The sequence below is a fragment of the Thermobia domestica genome, chromosome 11 (genome assembly GCF_964235325.1).
Source record: "Thermobia domestica chromosome 11, izTheDome1.hap1.1, whole genome shotgun sequence".
In the NCBI taxonomy this organism is placed as follows: Eukaryota; Metazoa; Arthropoda; class Insecta; order Zygentoma; family Lepismatidae; genus Thermobia; species Thermobia domestica.
In genome coordinates, this window is record NC_137464.1 from 67684362 (window position 1) to 67703843 (window position 19482).

General features: G+C 34.0%; 1 protein-coding gene across 1 annotated transcript in view; it reads right to left on the reverse strand.

Moving 5' to 3' along the window:
* Positions 1-850: 850 nt before the first annotated feature.
* LOC145664144 (myrosinase 1-like) overlaps positions 851-19482 on the reverse strand; it is a 38609-nt gene continuing 19977 nt past the window's right edge. Inside the window, exons 7-11 of the mRNA XM_081730544.1 lie at positions 16849-16996; positions 14541-14689; positions 9125-9259; positions 6244-6350; positions 851-1091 (exon numbers count right to left, since the gene is read on the reverse strand). Of these exons, the coding sequence (XP_081586670.1) occupies positions 968-1091; positions 6244-6350; positions 9125-9259; positions 14541-14689; positions 16849-16996 (663 nt within the window). The 3' untranslated portion in view covers positions 851-967. The remainder of the gene's footprint in view (positions 1092-6243; positions 6351-9124; positions 9260-14540; positions 14690-16848; positions 16997-19482) is intronic.

Here is a 19482-nt window from a genome sequence, read left to right on the forward strand (position 1 = left end):
TAGTGAAACTAGTGTTCACTGATTACAGCGCCTTCTATCACAAATTAATAGTGATAGAAGGCGCTGTAATAAATTAGGTGCTATCGAATAAATTTTACTTATTTTTTCCCGTAGAATTTGAATCTGCAATTTAAAAAAAAAAAAAAAAAAAAAATGGGGATCTCATTTAAGTTTTCAAAGTCACTTCCCACTCCACCTCCATAGGGGGCGAGAGCGAAGGTTGGTTTCATTACAGATAAATTTTCCTTCCAAAATAATAACTTTTCATTTCGAACATTTCTTTTTAACGTCTGATGCCTCTTTCTACAATATTCTACAGTCTCAAGCTTAAAAAACACTATATGTATATATAATACAGTATATACAGGTTTTGTTTTAAAAGGATTTTCTGTTATTTTTTAGGACACAAAAATTATATATATATATATATATCATTATATTTTTTTAATATCATTTTTGAACTAGTTTATTATCCGAATTTTTTGTAGTGAACTGATTAAATTTAAACTCATTGTTAACAGATCTTGAACAACACACTTTTACATAGCGCACACATTTCTTGGAACCAGCTAAGCGGTTAGCGTACTCGCGTTCATCGTTGGAGACCCAGGTTCAATTCCCGGCGGGAGCTCATGTGGTTCGGACCTCACGTTAAGCTGCAGGCCCAATCTTATATAGCCTCACTGCTGAAAGGGACGCTAAACTTCTTGGAAAGAATTAACCGCGTTATGCAAAGTATTCCTATACTTTTAATTAAAAGTTGAGACTCTGTTAGTACTTTATTATGGTAAACGGTAATTTAGGGTTATATATAACAAAAATGAAAATTTCATCACTGAATAATTTCAGGTAATCTTCAAATACTTTATTTTTAATTCAAATAATGTCTTTCGGTTGCATCTTCTCACATATTTACCAGCATATATTGAATTGACTTTCTTCTTTAGTAACATATGTTAAGAAACTTCTAATGTGAAGGCTCTGGGAATCCGTGATCTTTGATAATTTGGCTGTACGCACGGGACGACTCTTTGGCTGTACGTGGACGTGCAGGATCAGTGTAATCCACCGAATATAGTCCGTATTTCTCTCTGTAAAATTAATAAAATGCATAAAATGAATAGAACATGAACAATGTAGCAAAATTTCACAATAGTTATTCTACTGAAAAATCAAATAGAATGTTATTAGGTCAATGATTTCCAGACATTTAGAAAACATTACGTGATTTTTGGAACTATTTTTCTAGTATATAAACAATTATAATAAAAGAATTGCAAAGTCTGAAAACGAACGTGTAAATCCAAGAAACAAATTCAGCGAGTTTCATATTTTTTTTTACATGTAAGAAATGTTATTTCTGCTTACCCTAGCTTTGTAACTAACTTAAATTGAAAAAAAAAAAAAAAAATCTGTAAGAAAGTGAGATACATCTAAGTGAGGAAGCTGTAAGAAAGTGAGATACATCTAAGTGAGGAAGCTGTAAGAAAGTGAGATACATCTAAGTGAGAAAGAGATTGTGTATAAAATTAAGTACAGGATGTATCAAAAAAGACTTTACAACTTTGAAAACTCACATTGATTTATTCATTCATTGATCCTATAGACATGGTTTTTGGTGCCATTTTGTAGTAAAATACATCAAGTTTTGACTCACGCAATACACTAGTTCAGAAACAAGCCACCGCAAGCACTAGCGGCAGTTGGAGCAAAGATGGCTGCCTTTACTGGTCCAGGTAAATGGATCGGCCAAGGTGGGCCAATTGCATGGTCCCCACGTTCACATGACCTGATACCTCTTGATTTCTTCTTTTGGGGGTTCATCAAAGATATGGTGTTTGTTCCACCCTCACCGACTTTTCTACCAGAACTCAGAGCTAGGATCTACCTCGCAATTGAACAACTCACACCTGCAGGGCTCCCAGCTGTCCTCTTTTCCTATTTTTTCCTATATTTTGGAAATGTGTGTATATTTGTCCTATATATGTTCTATATTTTCATCTTGTCCTATATTTCCTATAGTTTTTAATGATAGCATTATTAAAAATACAAGCCAAAGACAGTTCCAGTGATGATTTAAGTTGCTACATATTAGAAATATGCTAAATAAGTCATAGCATTTTTTTAAGGGACAAGTCACTAATCCTCACTATTTTTTTTTTTTTTTAATTTGCTCTTTACTATCCTCCTATGTCAATTTTTTTCTGTGTTCCCTATGCTTATTCTTCCTCAATGAAGCTTAGCTGAGGAACCTTACCATGCTCTAGTCTCTTATAACTCAAGCTGTGTTAGCATTTTCTTTCAGCAGTGTGTGCAGCAGTATTGGTTCGGCGTTGAGGTGTGTTGGTATTCACCAACATATCCCAACGCCTTCCAATATTGCTGTACACAATATGCAAGGTTCACACGCGTCCTGGAAAACCTGGAAATAAAAGTGTTTCGTGAAAACGTCCTGAAAAAGTCATGGAATGCAGAAAAATGGTGAAAATCCTGGTAATGTCCTGGAAATTATTTATGAAGTGTAAATGTCCTGAAATTTATGTTGTATAACAGTTGTTAGAAATGTGTATATATAATTCGCAGGGCTATGACGAATGAAATGCTGTTATATTATTTATTTTAGAGGAAAATACGTTGATCAAATAATTCAATGTTTAATTAGATTCAAGTATTTCATTACACAGTTATTTTGTATAATAAACGTTGCTTTGTTCAGTAATTCTTTTTTAGTTCAACTTTAGATAGCAAAGCTAATATGAACCAGTTACTTAGTATATCAAATCGCTTATTTCAATCAGTTTCTTTTTAAAAAAAATCTACTAAGTTTAAAAAGTAAAATGTTGTATCTTGTTTCCAGTTGCCCATTGGAGTGAAGGGTGTCCTTTTCTTACAATACATTTTTTTTTCTGTGCTTCAGAGCATAATCTATTGTATAAACCAAACTGTCCTATATTTTTTCAATGTCCTGCTGGGAGGCCTGCACCTGACATGCTCCAGGTAATCTACTTCAGATGGGATGTGTACCGCATCACCAATCGAAGACATATTGAACCTCTTTAGGTATAAGGTAGAAAAACGTAAAGTATTTTGCTACAAAGTGACACCAAGACCATGTTTGTAAGCTAAGTAAATGAATCAATATCCGTTTTCAAAGTTGTAAAGTTTCTTTTGATACACACTGTATAAAGAAAGAAAAAAAGGAAGAGAGAGAAGAGGCTCGAGTAAATGATTAATTTCAAACGAGGTTAGATTAAGAATGGAAAATAATGTGAGAGAAATAGGACACGAGATTGATTGAGAAAGTATGGAAGGACTAGAAAGGAAAAGATGAAACATGAAAAGATGACGACGTGGAAAGAAATACAATGGATAAGAAGAGAAGAGAGATACTAATGAAATTGTTATTAGAAGAAACCAAAAGATGAATATGCATACCGCTGTCTTTATTTCTATTATTCAGGTTAGTATCTAGACTATTAACGTACTATACTCGAAATGTAATAACTTTCATCGAAATATAAAATTAAAATAAAATTTCGGATAAATAATCGCTAACAACTTTTTCACATAGGGAGAAAAATTATTCGCTCTTCGTATGTAGGCAAAGGGTTTTTCCTAGTAAGATAGTGATATCGGTCCTTGATCCAAATTGGGTTATAATTAACCCAAAATGTTAGTTTCGACCTAAACTCATCTTTTAAAAAAAAAAAAAAAAAAAAAACCTACTCCCACCCCTTACTGAATTATCGTATCATACATGCTCAAAATTTAATATTTTTAATGCTGGTAGGGCTGGTCCAAATAATTTGAAAGTTTCACAGATTGTAGATACTATGTAGATGTGAATGTGATTTTTTTTTTCAAAAAAATCTGCATATTTTCTTGGCTTTTTTGCGTGTTGAAAATTTCAAAAAATTGTAAAAAAAAATATTTGGGGGTGACACATTGCTGATTTTTTTTTTTGGTTCAAAATGTTGTAATACCCTTAGGTGCAACATACATTATTTTCAGAGTCTCAGAACTGTTTTTGGACACAAAACTGTGGCAATTTTTTTTTTCTTTTTTTTAATTTGGATAATGTTGCCATCACTTTCAGACCTTGAAAAACATATGTTGTACCTAAGGGTATTACAACATTTTGAACAAAACATCAGTGATGTGTTCCCCCAAAATTTTTTCTATGATTTTTTCAAAATTTTAACTAAAAAAATGCATAGATTTTTTAAAAAGAAAATTAACATTTACACCTACATAGTAACTACAATCTGTGAAACTTTTAAATTATTTGGACCAGCCCCACCAGAATCAAAAAATATTAAATTTTGAGCATGTAAGATACGATAATTCGGTAAGGGGTGGGGGTAGGGGTCGAAACCTTTTTTTTTTTTTTTTTTTTAATGATTTTAAGTCGAAACTAACAATTTGGATCAAGGGCCGATTTCAATATCTTACTAGGAAAGAACCTTTGATAAAATATTGATTTTGAGGCTGATTCTACCTAAATCTCACTTTAAATACTGGGTGCCATTATGTGGATTGATCAGATAAGATTTAGAGAAAAGTATTTACCATACTCATAAATTACTTAGTTGCCATACTTAAATTTTAGATAATAAGAAATACAATTCGAATTCACGATATGAAATTTGGAAAGCACAGAAATTGTTCCTGTTTCCTTCAGATGACTTAGAGCTACAATATGTTAAAGAAATCAATCACTAATGAAATAATATATATATTTTTTCATATATATTTTCTTGCTAACACACAAACCAAACACTAATAATCTATTATTATGCATATGATCGAGGAACTCAAATCTATGGAAAAAGTCGTTATTGGGCTCATCTTAATTGATGAGTACACATTCGGACAGAGTCCAATGTAGCCATTTGCTACGGATTCCGCCAACATGAAGGTTCAACAGTAAGTACATTAATATTTACTATCATTCATTCGGGGCCGCGGTGGCTCATAGAGCGTTCACCTCTGGTGCTTGGGGTCCCGGGTTCGATCCCAGATCCCGCCAAGTGGACTTTGTGATGGACAAACACCGTGTGCGTGGGTTTTCTCGGGGCTCTCCTGTTTCCTCCCACTTTCTTCATTCCACCATTTCACTCATCTCTCATCATCACCGTCTCCTTTAGCCTAACCGGCATAACCGTGGGACGTAAAACTTAAAGATTTCATTTTACTATCATTCAAAATTACCTTTCCCAAATTGCTGTAAATTAACAATAACTTCTAGAATTAGTTGCTTGTTAGCGTTAATGTTCTAGTCCTGATCTTGGCCATTAAATATCAAAATATTAATAAATTTTAATAAAACATGACACATTTTACATTGTTTAACTCGTCTTTTTCCGCTCTGCACAGAAGACAAGCTAGTAAATCTACTTCCTGAGAAACGTATTATTATAGCTGATTTGACGTAGTATGTAGATATGGATACAAATCTAGAAAATTGTATTGCATTATTTATGTTTGTACTTGGAATATCATCCGTTTCTGTTGTATTTAACTATTAAACTACTACCTTTTGTAGTAAACCAATCGAACATTATCTTCCGTCATTATAAACAACATTCTTGATCGATGTCAGTTCGAAGACCGATGATTACATCACGCCAGAGAAGAAGCTAGTGAATCACGAATTGAAAGTACAATCTAGTTTTGGAACTACAATATGTATAACTCATACAAAAATAAAGTTTGACCGCAGTAAACACTTTATACTACTAGTTTATGTTACAGTTTCAGCAATACATAAATGCATCACAATATTTTAGGAACAGATTCCTTATATCAAAATAAGAAAAAAATAAGTTCATATGGACCTGTGCTCAAAAGTGGATAGTTTCGGAGCTATAGGGTGCCGAAAACGTGAAACAAGTGAACTTTAAAAGATCATAGCTCCACTACTATGGGACCTATCGTTGTCGGGTCAAGACATCACTGAGGAACTATATGTGAATTATCCAAATATCCATCTTTCAGAACCTAGAGGTAGGAGAAGAGTGATGAAGTACTCCCAAACAGCCTCTCTAAAAATGATTATCCAAGTACCAGAGGTTCTGAAAGGTGATATTTGGATAGTTCACATACCAGTTCCTCAGTGATATCTTGACCCGACTACGATAATTAATTAAAAATTTAATAATTAATTAAAACATTAAAAGATTAATAATTAAGTTAATTAAAAAAATTAATAATTACTTGTATATTCAACAGATAAAGACTTACGTGTATCCACTCAACCATTCAAAATTGTCTATAATACTCCACGCAGTATATCCTTGAACATTGCAGCCGTCTATTTGGACAGCTTTCAGAAGTTCATTTATATAATCCTACCAAAATGTAAGCAAACGCATGTTTAAATACAAATAGAATATAGATTTGTTTCAAACGAAGAATTCAGACAATTGAAAGAAAATAAAGTACACTTCTTCCTGAGATGGATACTTTTATGATTTGTGGATGTTCATGTTTACATTATTTTCGAACCCAAACTCAACCTACTAGAAATGAATATTAATATAGAAAATAAAGACAGTGTTTTTATTAAAATAAACCTATTTAAACGAAAAAATATAACTGATATTTCAAACACGAATAGAATATATAAAGAAAAATGAAAAGTATTTCATTCCCTTAGACGAATTCTTTTAAATATTCATATATACGAGGGTCACTATTTATATTTTGAGCCTTGGCAACACTGATTGTAGTTAGGCGCTATTTTTTGTTTGTATAGAAACGTTTGACATTGTTGACCATAACGTACTTCAAATATTTTGTCAGTAGCTTTATTTGTGTTGTTTACGTTGACTTGAAGATTGCGTGACAACAGAAAAATGGAATTAACTCGTGAAAATTTTCGTGTGATGATTTATTACGATTTTCGACGTGGATTATCATCGATCAACTTACTTCCACATTTGGCGATTAAGCTCCATCCTTTGCCACTGTGAAACGCTGGTATAACGATTTTACTCGTGGCCGCCATTCGCTCACTGACGAAATTCAGGAAGGTCGTCCGTCCAAAATCAGTTGTTATTCAAGAAAACATTGATGCTGTGCAAACGTCATGTGACATACTGTGAGATTGAGGCAACCCTAGGCATTAGTTCTACCAGCATATATAAAATACTACAGGATCATTTAGCTGTGAGAAAAGTTTGTTCTCTTTGGATCCCACATAATTTGACAAAAACTCAAAAAGAAGCTCGCGTCTATTGGTGCACACAAATGCTCAATAAATACAATGGCAGTGCTTCAAAAGACGTATTTAAGATTGTAACAGGTGACGAATCGTGGATATATACATATGAACCGGAACATAAACAGCAGTCGACTGTATGGGTGTTTCAAGATGAACCAAATCCAACAAAAGTTGTTCACGCTCGAAGCACACCGAAACAAATAGTCGCCTGGTTTTCCAGGAAAACTGGTCATGTGGCAACTGTACCTTTAGAGCAACGTAGAACGGTCAACTCTGAATGGTACACAACAATTTGTTTAAAGAAGATCTTCGGTCAAATACGGAAAACAAAACAAGCGCCGTCGGATCATTCTTCATCAAGACAATGCGAGCTCTCATACATCTCATCTAACAACCGACTATTTGAACACTCAAAAAATCGAATTGATGGGTCATCCGCCGTCCAGTCTAATTTGGCACCCAATGACTTCTTCTTATTCCCGAATGTCAAGAATAAATTGCGTGGATTGGATTGGAAAAAAAAAAAAATGGAAAAAATGCTTTGACAAATGGTTCAAACGAATGCAAAAGTGTATTGATCATAAAGGAGAATATTTGGGAAAACAATAAATCAATTTTCAATGACAAATTACTGTTTTTTCATTGTTAGGCTCAAAATATAAATAGTGGCTCTCGTATTTCTTATTAATGAACATAGATTGTATCTTCAGTATTTACCTTGATACAAGGAAAGGAGTTTATTCACAGTTCCATTGCCAAGGGCTTCAGAAGGTAGACGTTGACCAATAGGTGTAATAATAATTATTCGTCAAGCCCTATCTAGAGGTACTTTTATTTTGGCCCAAAACTCTCAGGAAGTTGGTCATAAAAAATAGCAAAGGTGAGGGGGTCATTGGTGATTTAGAGAAACTGAGAGGTTTTAGGAGTGAAATCAATATAGGAATAAGATCAGTATGCAATCACAATTAGCATATGTGAGAAGCATTCATAGAGGGTAGTTTTAAGCTGAGATATCGGCATAGGTGATGGGGTCGAAGATTTGTTCAAAACTAGATATCTCGAAAGAAAACAAGGGTAGACGAAAGAAAATGTATATCTATAATAGAACCTTTTAAGAGCTTGCATATGACATGTAATTTTGTTTCAAGGAAACTTCAGGAACAGGATGAAACTAGTGAGAGATCGTTCTTCAGTAGTGGTTCCATTTTGACTAATTGGGAAGTTTCCCAATTAGAAAGTTATCAAACGAAGACTTGATTAGTGGATTCTTTAAAGAAACTTGAATCTATACTAATCTATGCAAACAAATGTAAACAAACTGCTTTCTAATTAGGCAACTTCCCAATTAGTCAAAATGGAACCACTACTGAAGAACGATCTCTCACTAGTTTCATCCTGTTCCTGAAGTTTCCTTGAAACAAAATTACATAGCATATGCAAGCTTTTAAAAGGTTCTATAATAGATATACATTTTCTTTTGTCTACCCTTGTTTTCTTTCAAGATATCTAGTTTTAAAACAATCTTCGACTCATCAGGTATGCCGATACTTCAGCTTAGCGCTATCCTCTATGGATGCTTCTCACATATGCTAAATGCCGTTGCATACTGAACTTGTTCATATATTGATTTCATTCGTAAAACCTCTCAGTTTCTCTAAATCACTAATGATCCCGTTACCTACTATCCTTTTGGACCAACATCCTGAGGGTTTAGGGCAAAAATAACAGCACCTCTAAATAGGGCTTGATGAGTACTTTCTGCTACACCTAAACCCTATTGGTCAACGTTTACCTTCTGGAGCTCTTGGCAATGGAACTGTGAATAAACCCCTTTGATAGAAAATGGAGAATATATCTTTAAAAAATTGCACTTTTTTTTTTAGAAAAAAATTAACTTACTCTGTAATAATTAACACGATTTGTATCATTAAGTTCACCTCTGTCAGAATAACCATTCTCAGTAATAAAAAGTGGTGGGTTATTGAATTCGTTCTTTACCCAATTGACAATCTTACGGAATCCCCAAGGAACGACCTGTAAAAGGAGAACAACATTTAAGGAAACAGTTTACGTATAAATATTTAATTTAAAAACCTATAAAGCAAACTTAGTAGAGTAGTAAATGTTACTTTGACTTACAGAAAACAACGAATGCAGTGAGAAAATATTCCTTTATCTGCTAAATCAGATCTTTTTTGACGATGGGATGATGTTTTTAGGTTAAAATGTGTAAAACAGAATCTATTAATAAAACTAATTTCTTCTTCTTGAAATTTCAGTTTTATGATATGGTTTAAGGGTGAGTTTTGCTATATTATTAGTTCTACCAGCATCATAGGTAGACACGGATTTGGGTTTGGTGAGGCCCTAAACTAAGGTAATGGGGCTCTTTATATGTTCCACCTACTTTGTCAATTACAAACTGTTACTGTTTTTTCGTGTTGAATATACTGAATATGCTATGATATATATGGAAATTTATGGACCTAATAGATATGTAGTACGTAGGGACCCTGAGCAAATTAGTGATATGTTAAGGAGAAAGATAGCAAGAAGGACTCCATTGCTTACATTATAGGAACCTACTGAACACAACACTCTTGTTGTATGTCGTTTTATTTTATTTGTATTTTATCTTATATTTTGGAAATTTACATCCAGTTTTTCTTCAATTTTTTTTGGAGGCCTCCAAACAGAGTTGAGCCCAAAGTTAAAGGTTGTTTAGCTTATAAGGGGCGTTTACACTTGGTCGATTTAGTCGCACGACTAAATCGACTCGCTGCATTTGCCAGTAAATCGAAGCAACTAGGCCGAATCAGATCGATGGATGTGTTCAATTATTTCAACCACAGAAAATAGAACGTCTTTCAATTCAATTGCCAGTCGATTAGTCGCTTTCGATCAACAAGCGATTAAGTTGAATTCCCGTTTACACGGTCGATTAAGTTGAAAGTGACGTCAATTCAACTGAATCGAACGCAAATCGACTAAGTGTAAACGCCCCAATACGTAAATCATAGGCACAGAAACTTTTATAGACATAGATCTCTCCTATACTGTCATTTTTCTATTTGTATTTCTACAAAATATTTTTCTTAGCTAAATTGAAAAGAAAAATCGTTACTATTCATGGAACATTGAAAATATTTATATTTGAGAAACTAGCGTCTCACTTTTAATGTTTCCTGCACGTTGGCGCTTACGACTTGCATTTCCTTTGTGGCTAATTTATGAGTAGTGATTCTGCTTGTAGTTTAAATGGTGTGTCTCGTCTTATTTAGTTTTAACACTCAATCAGGTGCGTTTATCTTTATCGATTTTGGATTTGCAAGCTTATCATTCACCTAGTCCTACAAATCCAGGAAATGTGTTTCCTCGCCAGGATAATGTTTGATGCAATCTGGAGGTCACGAGTTCGCTCGCCACCGACCTATCTTTTTTTTTTTTTTAATACCACGTGAGTGCTGGGATGGTCTGTCTAGGCCAGTGCTATTCAACCTTTTTTTTCTCGCATACACCTAGCGAGACTATTTACAGGGGGATAAAGTGCACATAAAAATTAACATGGGAAATTTCAAAACATATGGGAGACATCCAGTGCTACTGGGGGAGGGATTTTCCCTTCATCCTCCCTGATAATTCGCACACTGAGGACAATGTTAAAAATTCAACAACCAAAAGTAACTTTAGAACTAACTTGTTTCCGGGACGCCAACTCTTCGATTCTTGATCGAATCTTCCAGAGTGCGAGAATCAGAGTTGATTCTGGATTCAAACAATTTCTGTGCTGTTCATTTTTATTGATGTTAAGCAGAGAAACCTTTGGAAAGAAGAAAAGTTTCCAACTTTGATAATTCAATAAACATTGGAAATATGCTTATTTTAGGATTATGTATCCCCAGAAACATCTTCGCATACCCCCGGTTGAATAGCACTGGTCTAGGCTGTGTGCAGGTCCCTCTCAAAATATCTTTCCCATTGCCTTTTGTTAATGTTTTCAGTATAAACTTTTATGAAGACTGTATCTTGATCTTAAATAAATGAAAGGTCAAATCTATTAGTAATGTGTTGGGGCTCCGTTGCTGCATCTACTTTAAAAACAATATACCGATATGAGAAGGAAGCTATGAACATGAATCATAGATATTCTTCGTTGTATTTATGTATACGTTTATGTTATTTTATTTTAGATTGATGCATGTGTTTCGTTAAACTAGCAAAGCAAATAAAACAACACAGAATAGTAAACAAAGCAATATTTTTGTGGTTATGGTAGTAATTAAACCTTCAATGCAGGGGCGCCCGAAAGTTTTTTCCAAGGGGGGACAAAAGATCGAACACACTTCGATGCGTGCGTACGCATAATAAATAATATAAAACAGCAATTATTTACGCATATATTCTTATTAACTACAGTTAATAAACTATAGTACTACAGTATAATATTTAATGTAAAGATATTAAGTACTATAGTCCAGTGAAACCTGTCTATGTTGGCCACCATAGGTTCCATTGAAAAGTGACCAACTTAGACAGGCGGTCGACTTACAGAAAATAAATATGATTGGTGTATTTTTAGAATGGGATTTCTAGTATTACTTGATTGTAAAATGTTAATAAGCAATGGCACAACAGCTACTTTTAAATAATGTTTATAGAGTAATCATAATATACAATACGAGAAAAAATGAAATGAAATCTGAGCTTTACGTCCCACAGTTATGCCGGTTAGGCTAAAGGAGACGGTGATGATGAGTAATGAATGAAATGGTGCAATGAACAAAGTGGGAGGAAACGGGAGAACCCCGAGAAAACCCACGCACACGGTGTTTGTCCACCACAAAGTTCACTTGGCGGGGTCTGGAATCGAACCCGGGACCCCAAGCATCAGAGGTGAACGCTCTACCACCTTTTTGTTTAACTTCCTGACTTATTTTCTACTGCAACCACTTTTCAGGACTACTAGACACGACAGGGACACGAACACAGAAACATCGGGGACAGTTAAAATTCCACCCTTGCTATTACAGAGGGACTCGAACCCCCAATGAGCTTCACCTCGCGATCATCAGCCTAACGCCTCAGACCGCTCGGCTACACCCACAGGCACCACTGAGTCACCGCGGCCCCCTTACTAGAAAAAAAAATACTACAGTATGTTTAATATACGTATCATTCTCTTCTTGAAAACTAATCTGGCACACTGAATTATTTAGATTGAAAACACAATAATACAAACAACCATAAAATAGAAACATATGTACAAGTACGCAGTTTATTGAAATTGATAGTGTAGCATACTGAGTTATTTAGATGAAAAACAAGAAAACCAAAATTATAAATTGAACAACTTATATGCAGTTTATATGACTTTATTCGATAATGACAAATATTTTCTGTAGATATCTTTCGAAAAATAGCTAATCAGTTATTAATTTTATTCATGGTGGTTCATTCTAGACGCATTTATTTTATTCTTTATGCATATCCAAATTTTGTAGTTAACTACCTCTTGTTAATGAGTTATAAATACAAGTGTTTCCCTGGAGCAAAAGATGCTTTGAGAAAATCTAAAGGGGATTCATATCTCAAAATCTCTGCTACCTTTCGACAAGCCGTCAGGTGCCAATAGTTGTCAGTTGAGATGGTTAGCTTTAACCTTGAGAATTTTTTGGAATTACTAAAGCTCCCCACTGATGAAAGGAGCCAATATAGCTAATGGTTTTACCAAAACAAAGAGGGTAAACAAAATATGTACAACCATTTCCTGATTGCCTGTACATGCTGTTTCTTATTCACATTTTCCTTCACCGTCCCTTTATTAGAGTAGGCTTCTGGCCACTGACCCTCAAGAACAAATTGTCGGAATTCATCCTTCTTTGCCCTTAGTCACAAATACACAACATCTGCCTCTCATATGGGAATATTGTTATAAGAAAAATAACAAAACGGTATTTTGCGTGGCCAAGATACGCAGGTAAATTTGTCATCATCATAGGGTAAACATTGCTTCAATACGGCCAACTTCCAAGACAGACAGGTGGACAACTTAAAGAGTTATAAGTAACGAATGTCTTATGAGAAAATGCAGATTCAAGACGAACCAGGCCGAGATAAGCAGGTGGCCAACTTAGAGAGGTGGCCAAGTTGACAGGTTTTACTGTATGTGAGTAAGCAAAGAAGAGTGTCTTGATATGTACTTCCAAAACTGAACACTTCGAAAATTCAGAGGGGAGCTACTGCCCCTTTTCCCTTGTCCCCCACCCAGGTGACTATGCTTCAAGGCATGGATTTTCCGTTTGTGTTAGTTAATATAATACATCAAACACACACATAAAGGTCTCCAGAAACCACTCTCTCACTAGAGAATGAAATTTTCAACATTCTTGAGATCAACGGAACGTATCAAGTAACCGACGCCATTAATTGTAGCGAAGTAAAAACCGCGAGGCTTGAATATTATTAGAAAGAATACAGTCGCAAATATGATACAAGAGCGTTGAAGGGTTAATATTCAGCTGGAGAATGCAGTCCTTAACTTAAAGGAATATTATAGAAGAAACAATGGAATTATGTTAACATTTTTCCAAAATAAAGATACAATATATTTAAATATGACCAATATTAAACACGCTAAATATGATTCAATAAAAATTATGGTTACTTCTCACATATTTCTTTACAAACATAACATTTAATTTTATAAATTCTATTAGTTGGCCAAGAGAAAAGTCTCGAATCTCAGGAGAAATGCTGTGATAAGTTTATAACTTATGTTCAAGCAAATATAGTACGCCTATTCAGTAATTACCAATTGGAAAAATACTTCTTTCTTCTACTAAATACAAACAAGGAAAACTTATTTTTCAGTGCAACTTTAAGACATTTCAGATGTTAATCGCTAAAATATTTAGCTGACACTCTATATACCGTTCAACATTAGTCAATTTCAGTATTTACGTATGAATACACGATAACACGTTAATTACCATGGAGAACTGTTCAGTATTATTATTGTTGCCAAACATTTCTAGATTGTAATAACGAGTACATCTGGAGCATCTTTAAATAAATTACCTCTGTTTTGCTTTAAATATTTTTTTCTTAGTATGTTTCGGGAAACTACAGCTCCCTTCATCAGTTAAATGTCGAAAGAACAAAAATGGTGGCACATCTTATATGTTCCGTGAATTTATAAATATCTACTTTTATTTTTATTGATATTTGAGCGACAAAGAGAGTCACATTTCCTGAAATACATCAAGAAACAAATATTGAAGGCACAACTTTATTTATTTGCGTTTTATATTATTACCTTGAGCCAAGAAGCAGCAGAGTCAGGCCATGAGGGGTCAAAACTCTGAATATTGGTTTGATCTCTGTCCCATGATGGATTAAGACCAGTTTGTCCAGCTTCTGCATATTGTGTTGTGTAATGATTGAGTCCGAAGTAATCGTATGTTCCTGAAAAATTACAAAGAAATTTAGTTTTAAATATTGTAGTTTAATTCGGAAAATATGAAACGTAAGAAGTATAGCGTAAGAAGCAAAGTGTTCGTGTAAGTAAGATAACAAACTTTACAATAAAATGAAAAAAAAATATATATATATATTGATATAGGAAGATATGTCCATTTATTTCTGCTTTTCTATTTCTACAACGTTCTTTCAAGCCTGAAAATTATTTGCTTGAGTGTTTTAATTTTTGTTTAAATATAAGCAAATAAATAAATAAATAAACAAATAAATAAATATCATTTGACTTTCTAAGAGGGCAATTCAATAAGCAAGAACAAAATTCATTGTATTGAGTTGCAAATCACACATACATATCTGTGTATAATGATCTTTTATGTAGTCACCGCCCTTTTTGAAAATGTCCTTTCCTCAATGCTCGACAAAATTCTGTATTCAACAAACAATTAAACAAATAAAAAAATGAAAAAAGTACTATGTTAGCTGTGAAGCTAGGAATACAGTATCTGGAATACTGTACACATGGTCCAATAATTTGGTGGGAGCTGTATGAATGAAAGGAAAGCAGGTCAATGGATAGAAAAATTTCACGAAGGTCAAGACAGTTGACTAATGAAACAAATTGAAGGGTCTGGAGTGTTGAAGGTTGTCGTATTTCTGGAGTTACATAAAAATATTTTTCTTTTCCTCTTATCGAACAATGGGAAAAGTGCATTTAAAAAATACTATAACTATGTAGAAGAGAGCCTGGTCCTGTTTGGATATTTGGACCTGTTTGGATATTTTGGACCTGTTTGGATATTTGGAGCCTGGATATTTGGACCTGTTTGTCTGGTTTGTATATCAATAAAATGCGATTTATCCCTTTTTTTTTATTGAGTTACCATCGCATATGAAGTTCGATATGGAACTTCCATTTTTATATTTTACGTTTTGTTTACTAAAGTTTCAATTTACTATTCACACAAACATATTCTATCTGTAACTCAAAAGTTAAGCTTTTAATTCACAAATCCAAACAAGATAAAAAGTATCGCTATGTTTCTAATTGCTTAAATGGTAATAAATTAAATTAAACTAAGATGTGATTCGGGCTAAAGTTAAAACTGCTTCTATATGTCTACAATAATTGTGAAGTAGTTATTACTATCGAAGAAATGGTAGACGAAATCAGGCAACATATACGCGGATATCATGTAATTAAATGATAACAATATCGTGCGTATTGTGTTTAATGGATCATTACTCGCTACATCATTATTGTTTTTAGCCCTAATTAGTTCAACACACATAAGGTGATATAATCATTAATCTTGTAGTGTTTTTATTTCCTTTTTTTAAAATTATTGAATCAACCCAATTTCTTCTATACTTATTGAATTCTTAGATGCTGAAAGAAAATCACCCACAGAATAGTATAAATGAACTATTTGAAGTATTTCAGTTTAACGTCCCACGATATGCCCTTTAGGTTAAGGGAGATGATGATTAAAGCAAGTGAATGATGATGGAAACATTGGTGGAATAAGAAAGTGGGAGGAAATGGGAGTACCCCGAGAAAACTCATAGACATGATGTTGTCCACCACAAACCTACTTGACCCTGGATCGAACCCAGGACCCCACGCACCAGAGATTAGCGCGCTCTACCACTGAGCCATCTTGACGCCGAATATAAATGTATCACCCAGAGAAAGAATTAATCTTTAGAGCTATTTAAATGTTAAACATTACTGGAAACATTTTGTTATTGTAATATAACCAAAGTAAACTAAACTAAACCGAGTTGTGATGAAATAATAGAAAACTCCAAAAAGTCTATTCCGTGAATGGTGTACCTATACAAACTCTTTCCATAAAACGGGGCCGCGGTGGCTCAGTGGTAGAGCGTCCACATCTGGTGCATGGAGTCCTTGGTTCGATCCCAGCTCGCGCCAAGTGAACTTTGTGGTGGACAAACAACGTGTGCGTGGGTTTTCTCGAAGTTCTCCCGTTTCCTCCCACTTTCTTCATTCCACCATTTCATTCATTTCTCTTCATCACCGTCTCCTTTAGCCTAACCGGCATAACTGTGGGACGTAAAACTTAAAGATTTCATTTTCATTTTCTTTCCCAAAAAACATTTTAAGTCGATGGATGTTTTCTTACCTCTAATATATTCAATTTCCTCTTGAGTAAATGTCGGGAGTCTGGATCTTTTTCTTCCCTCTTCGCGGCTGTATCTGTCAATCAGTTCTCTCATAACTGAAGGGTAGTCACCTTCCTCGCTGAAAATTGGATGAGCAAACCAGCCAAGCTAAAGTAAAATAAAAGATGCATTACTCTTATTTTCCAGTTAGAACATGTTGACAAACTAAGAGTCCAGAGGAGAAAGAGCGAGGGGTTTAATTTTTGGTCGAAACAGAGATAGAAGAGCTTTTGAGTTGTTTCGAGCATCTATAATTGTGATAAGAATATTGAGCATAGGTAGATGTTTACATAAGAAATGCTTAAGTAGAACTAACGTTAACTTTCAGTTTGATCATTCTTAAGTTCTCATAGTTTTCTCCTTCGACTCTTCAAGAAGGTAGCAACTAGGTGAAATGGCCGTTTTTCACACAATAATTAATAATTAGTAATAATAAGTTCTTCGAGAGCAGAAAAGTTTGTGCTTAATTGATTTTAACAAATCGTTATTGTAAGTTCTCACTGCATTTCTTAACATTTAACATGTTTGTTCCCTGTACTTTCCTCTAGTTCTTGCTATAAATAGTCAACAGTGATATTTATTTATTTCGAAAATTTTAGAACCAAGCGGAGCACAGAAAGATCTATCACATGCTTACTGAGAAAATCAAGGTCTACATCATGCCAAGTTTGGCCACAGTCGAATAAACTGTGTAGATTATGTGCAATATATTTGTATACTGTCCTAGTGATCTTTTTTCACAAAAATCAAATGAAGAACAAAATTAATAGAAAATATTTGACAAGTATTCAATATTTAGGCTTAGAAAAACTTGTTAATACAAGTTTTAATTCACTAAAGTTTATTTCTAACTCACCCTACATTATATTTTGAAAGTCTACTCCTCTATATTGCTTTCTCACCCTGAAAGCAATAGATTCATCCAATACTATGGAAATCATTACACGAATCAGCTACATTATTCGTAGTATGTGCAAGGGCGCCGATCCTAGGGGCCCGGGCCCCCAAAGCTCATGTGGGGCCCCTCATTGTATTGGTAAATTTACAATATTTGGCATAATTTGAATGCAATTTGCCTTAAAATCCTCATATATGCTTTCTGCATCTGAGTGCCACCCCCCCAAATTTACAGAGAAATCGGCGCCCTTGGGTATGGGTGTCCCCTTTATGAACCCTGCCATTACCCATATCGAATTCTTCTAACCAAACGACAGATTTTTCTCTGATAACTAAATTTCACCCCTTTACGTAAGCCGGTTTCAAAGTTATGTACGACGATTAAAACTCACTTCAAGTCTTCTTATGAGTTGAAGCTTTTAGAATGCTTTATTAGGGAGCAACCTATGATTTCAGAATAGTTTCGTCAAATTAAAACGTTCCAAAGATACAGTGATAAATAAGTCAACCAGTCAGAGTTGTGTCGCATTTATATAGATTTTCTGATTTATTGCGTACAGTATGAAGATGCTTGATTGAAAATTAAATGAAATGAAATCTTTAAGTTTTACGTTCCACGGTTATGCCGGTTAGGCTAAAGGAGACGGTGACGATGAGAGATGAGTGAAAATGGTGGAATGAAGAAAGTGGGAGGAAACGGGAGAACCCCGAGAAAACCCACGAGCACGGAGATGCTTGATTGAGACAGTCGAAAACTTTGCACATAACTGTTATTATTTTGTCAGTAACTATATGGTGTGTTTCAATAGACCTATAAAATACAAGAAGAAAATGTAACATACTCTTGTGTAGGAATTTGGAATTTCTGAGGAGATTTTCTTTTCCGGATTACTCCCTATATTCATTACTGATTGTAGTGCTTTTAAAAATAAACCACAGACAATCTGTTGTCTCGATTTCATTTAAACTAACAATTATTCAACGTCAATCTCCGCGGTATCCCGTTCAGTATCTCTACTTCATGCGAGTAGAACACCAACGAGCTTAATAAATCTCACTGGCAGTATAACTCACAAAGATAACTCAGTTATGTGGTATGCGATCAGTGAAATACCTTTCAAGGTTACTGTTTTTAAAAATTTATACAATGTAATTTTATTGTTTCACGTAGTCTAATTAGTGAAGTATTAATTTTGACCAATGTGAATATATTTTCTTTTTCTTGATGACTGTGAATATAATTATAGAAATTTTTATTCTTGTAATATGTTCGTGTTATGATTTAAAATGTATAAATACAGTAAATATCGGCCTCTGTCTCCAAGCTCAATATAATCTTTTAAACATAAATTATGTACTACAATTGTGAAATTAGTTATGTAGCAAACTTAATATGCAATATAATCTCCAAATGTTTTATCACACTCATTTACACTCATACTATCTTTATTCTGCACCTATCAATTGACTTTTGTTTATATTATAGTCCCGCGACGAAAAAGCTATTAAATCATATTCTTATTATTATCGTTGAGCTCTGAAAATATAGAATGATACAAAAATTACGTTATATTTCTACTCAAGTAACATTTAAGATTGGAAAATAATTGTAATAATGATTTTAAAAAATAACATTTAGAGATTCTAATAGGAAATAAAGGTAACAGTAAAAAAAAATTCTAACGTTTTATCCTTAT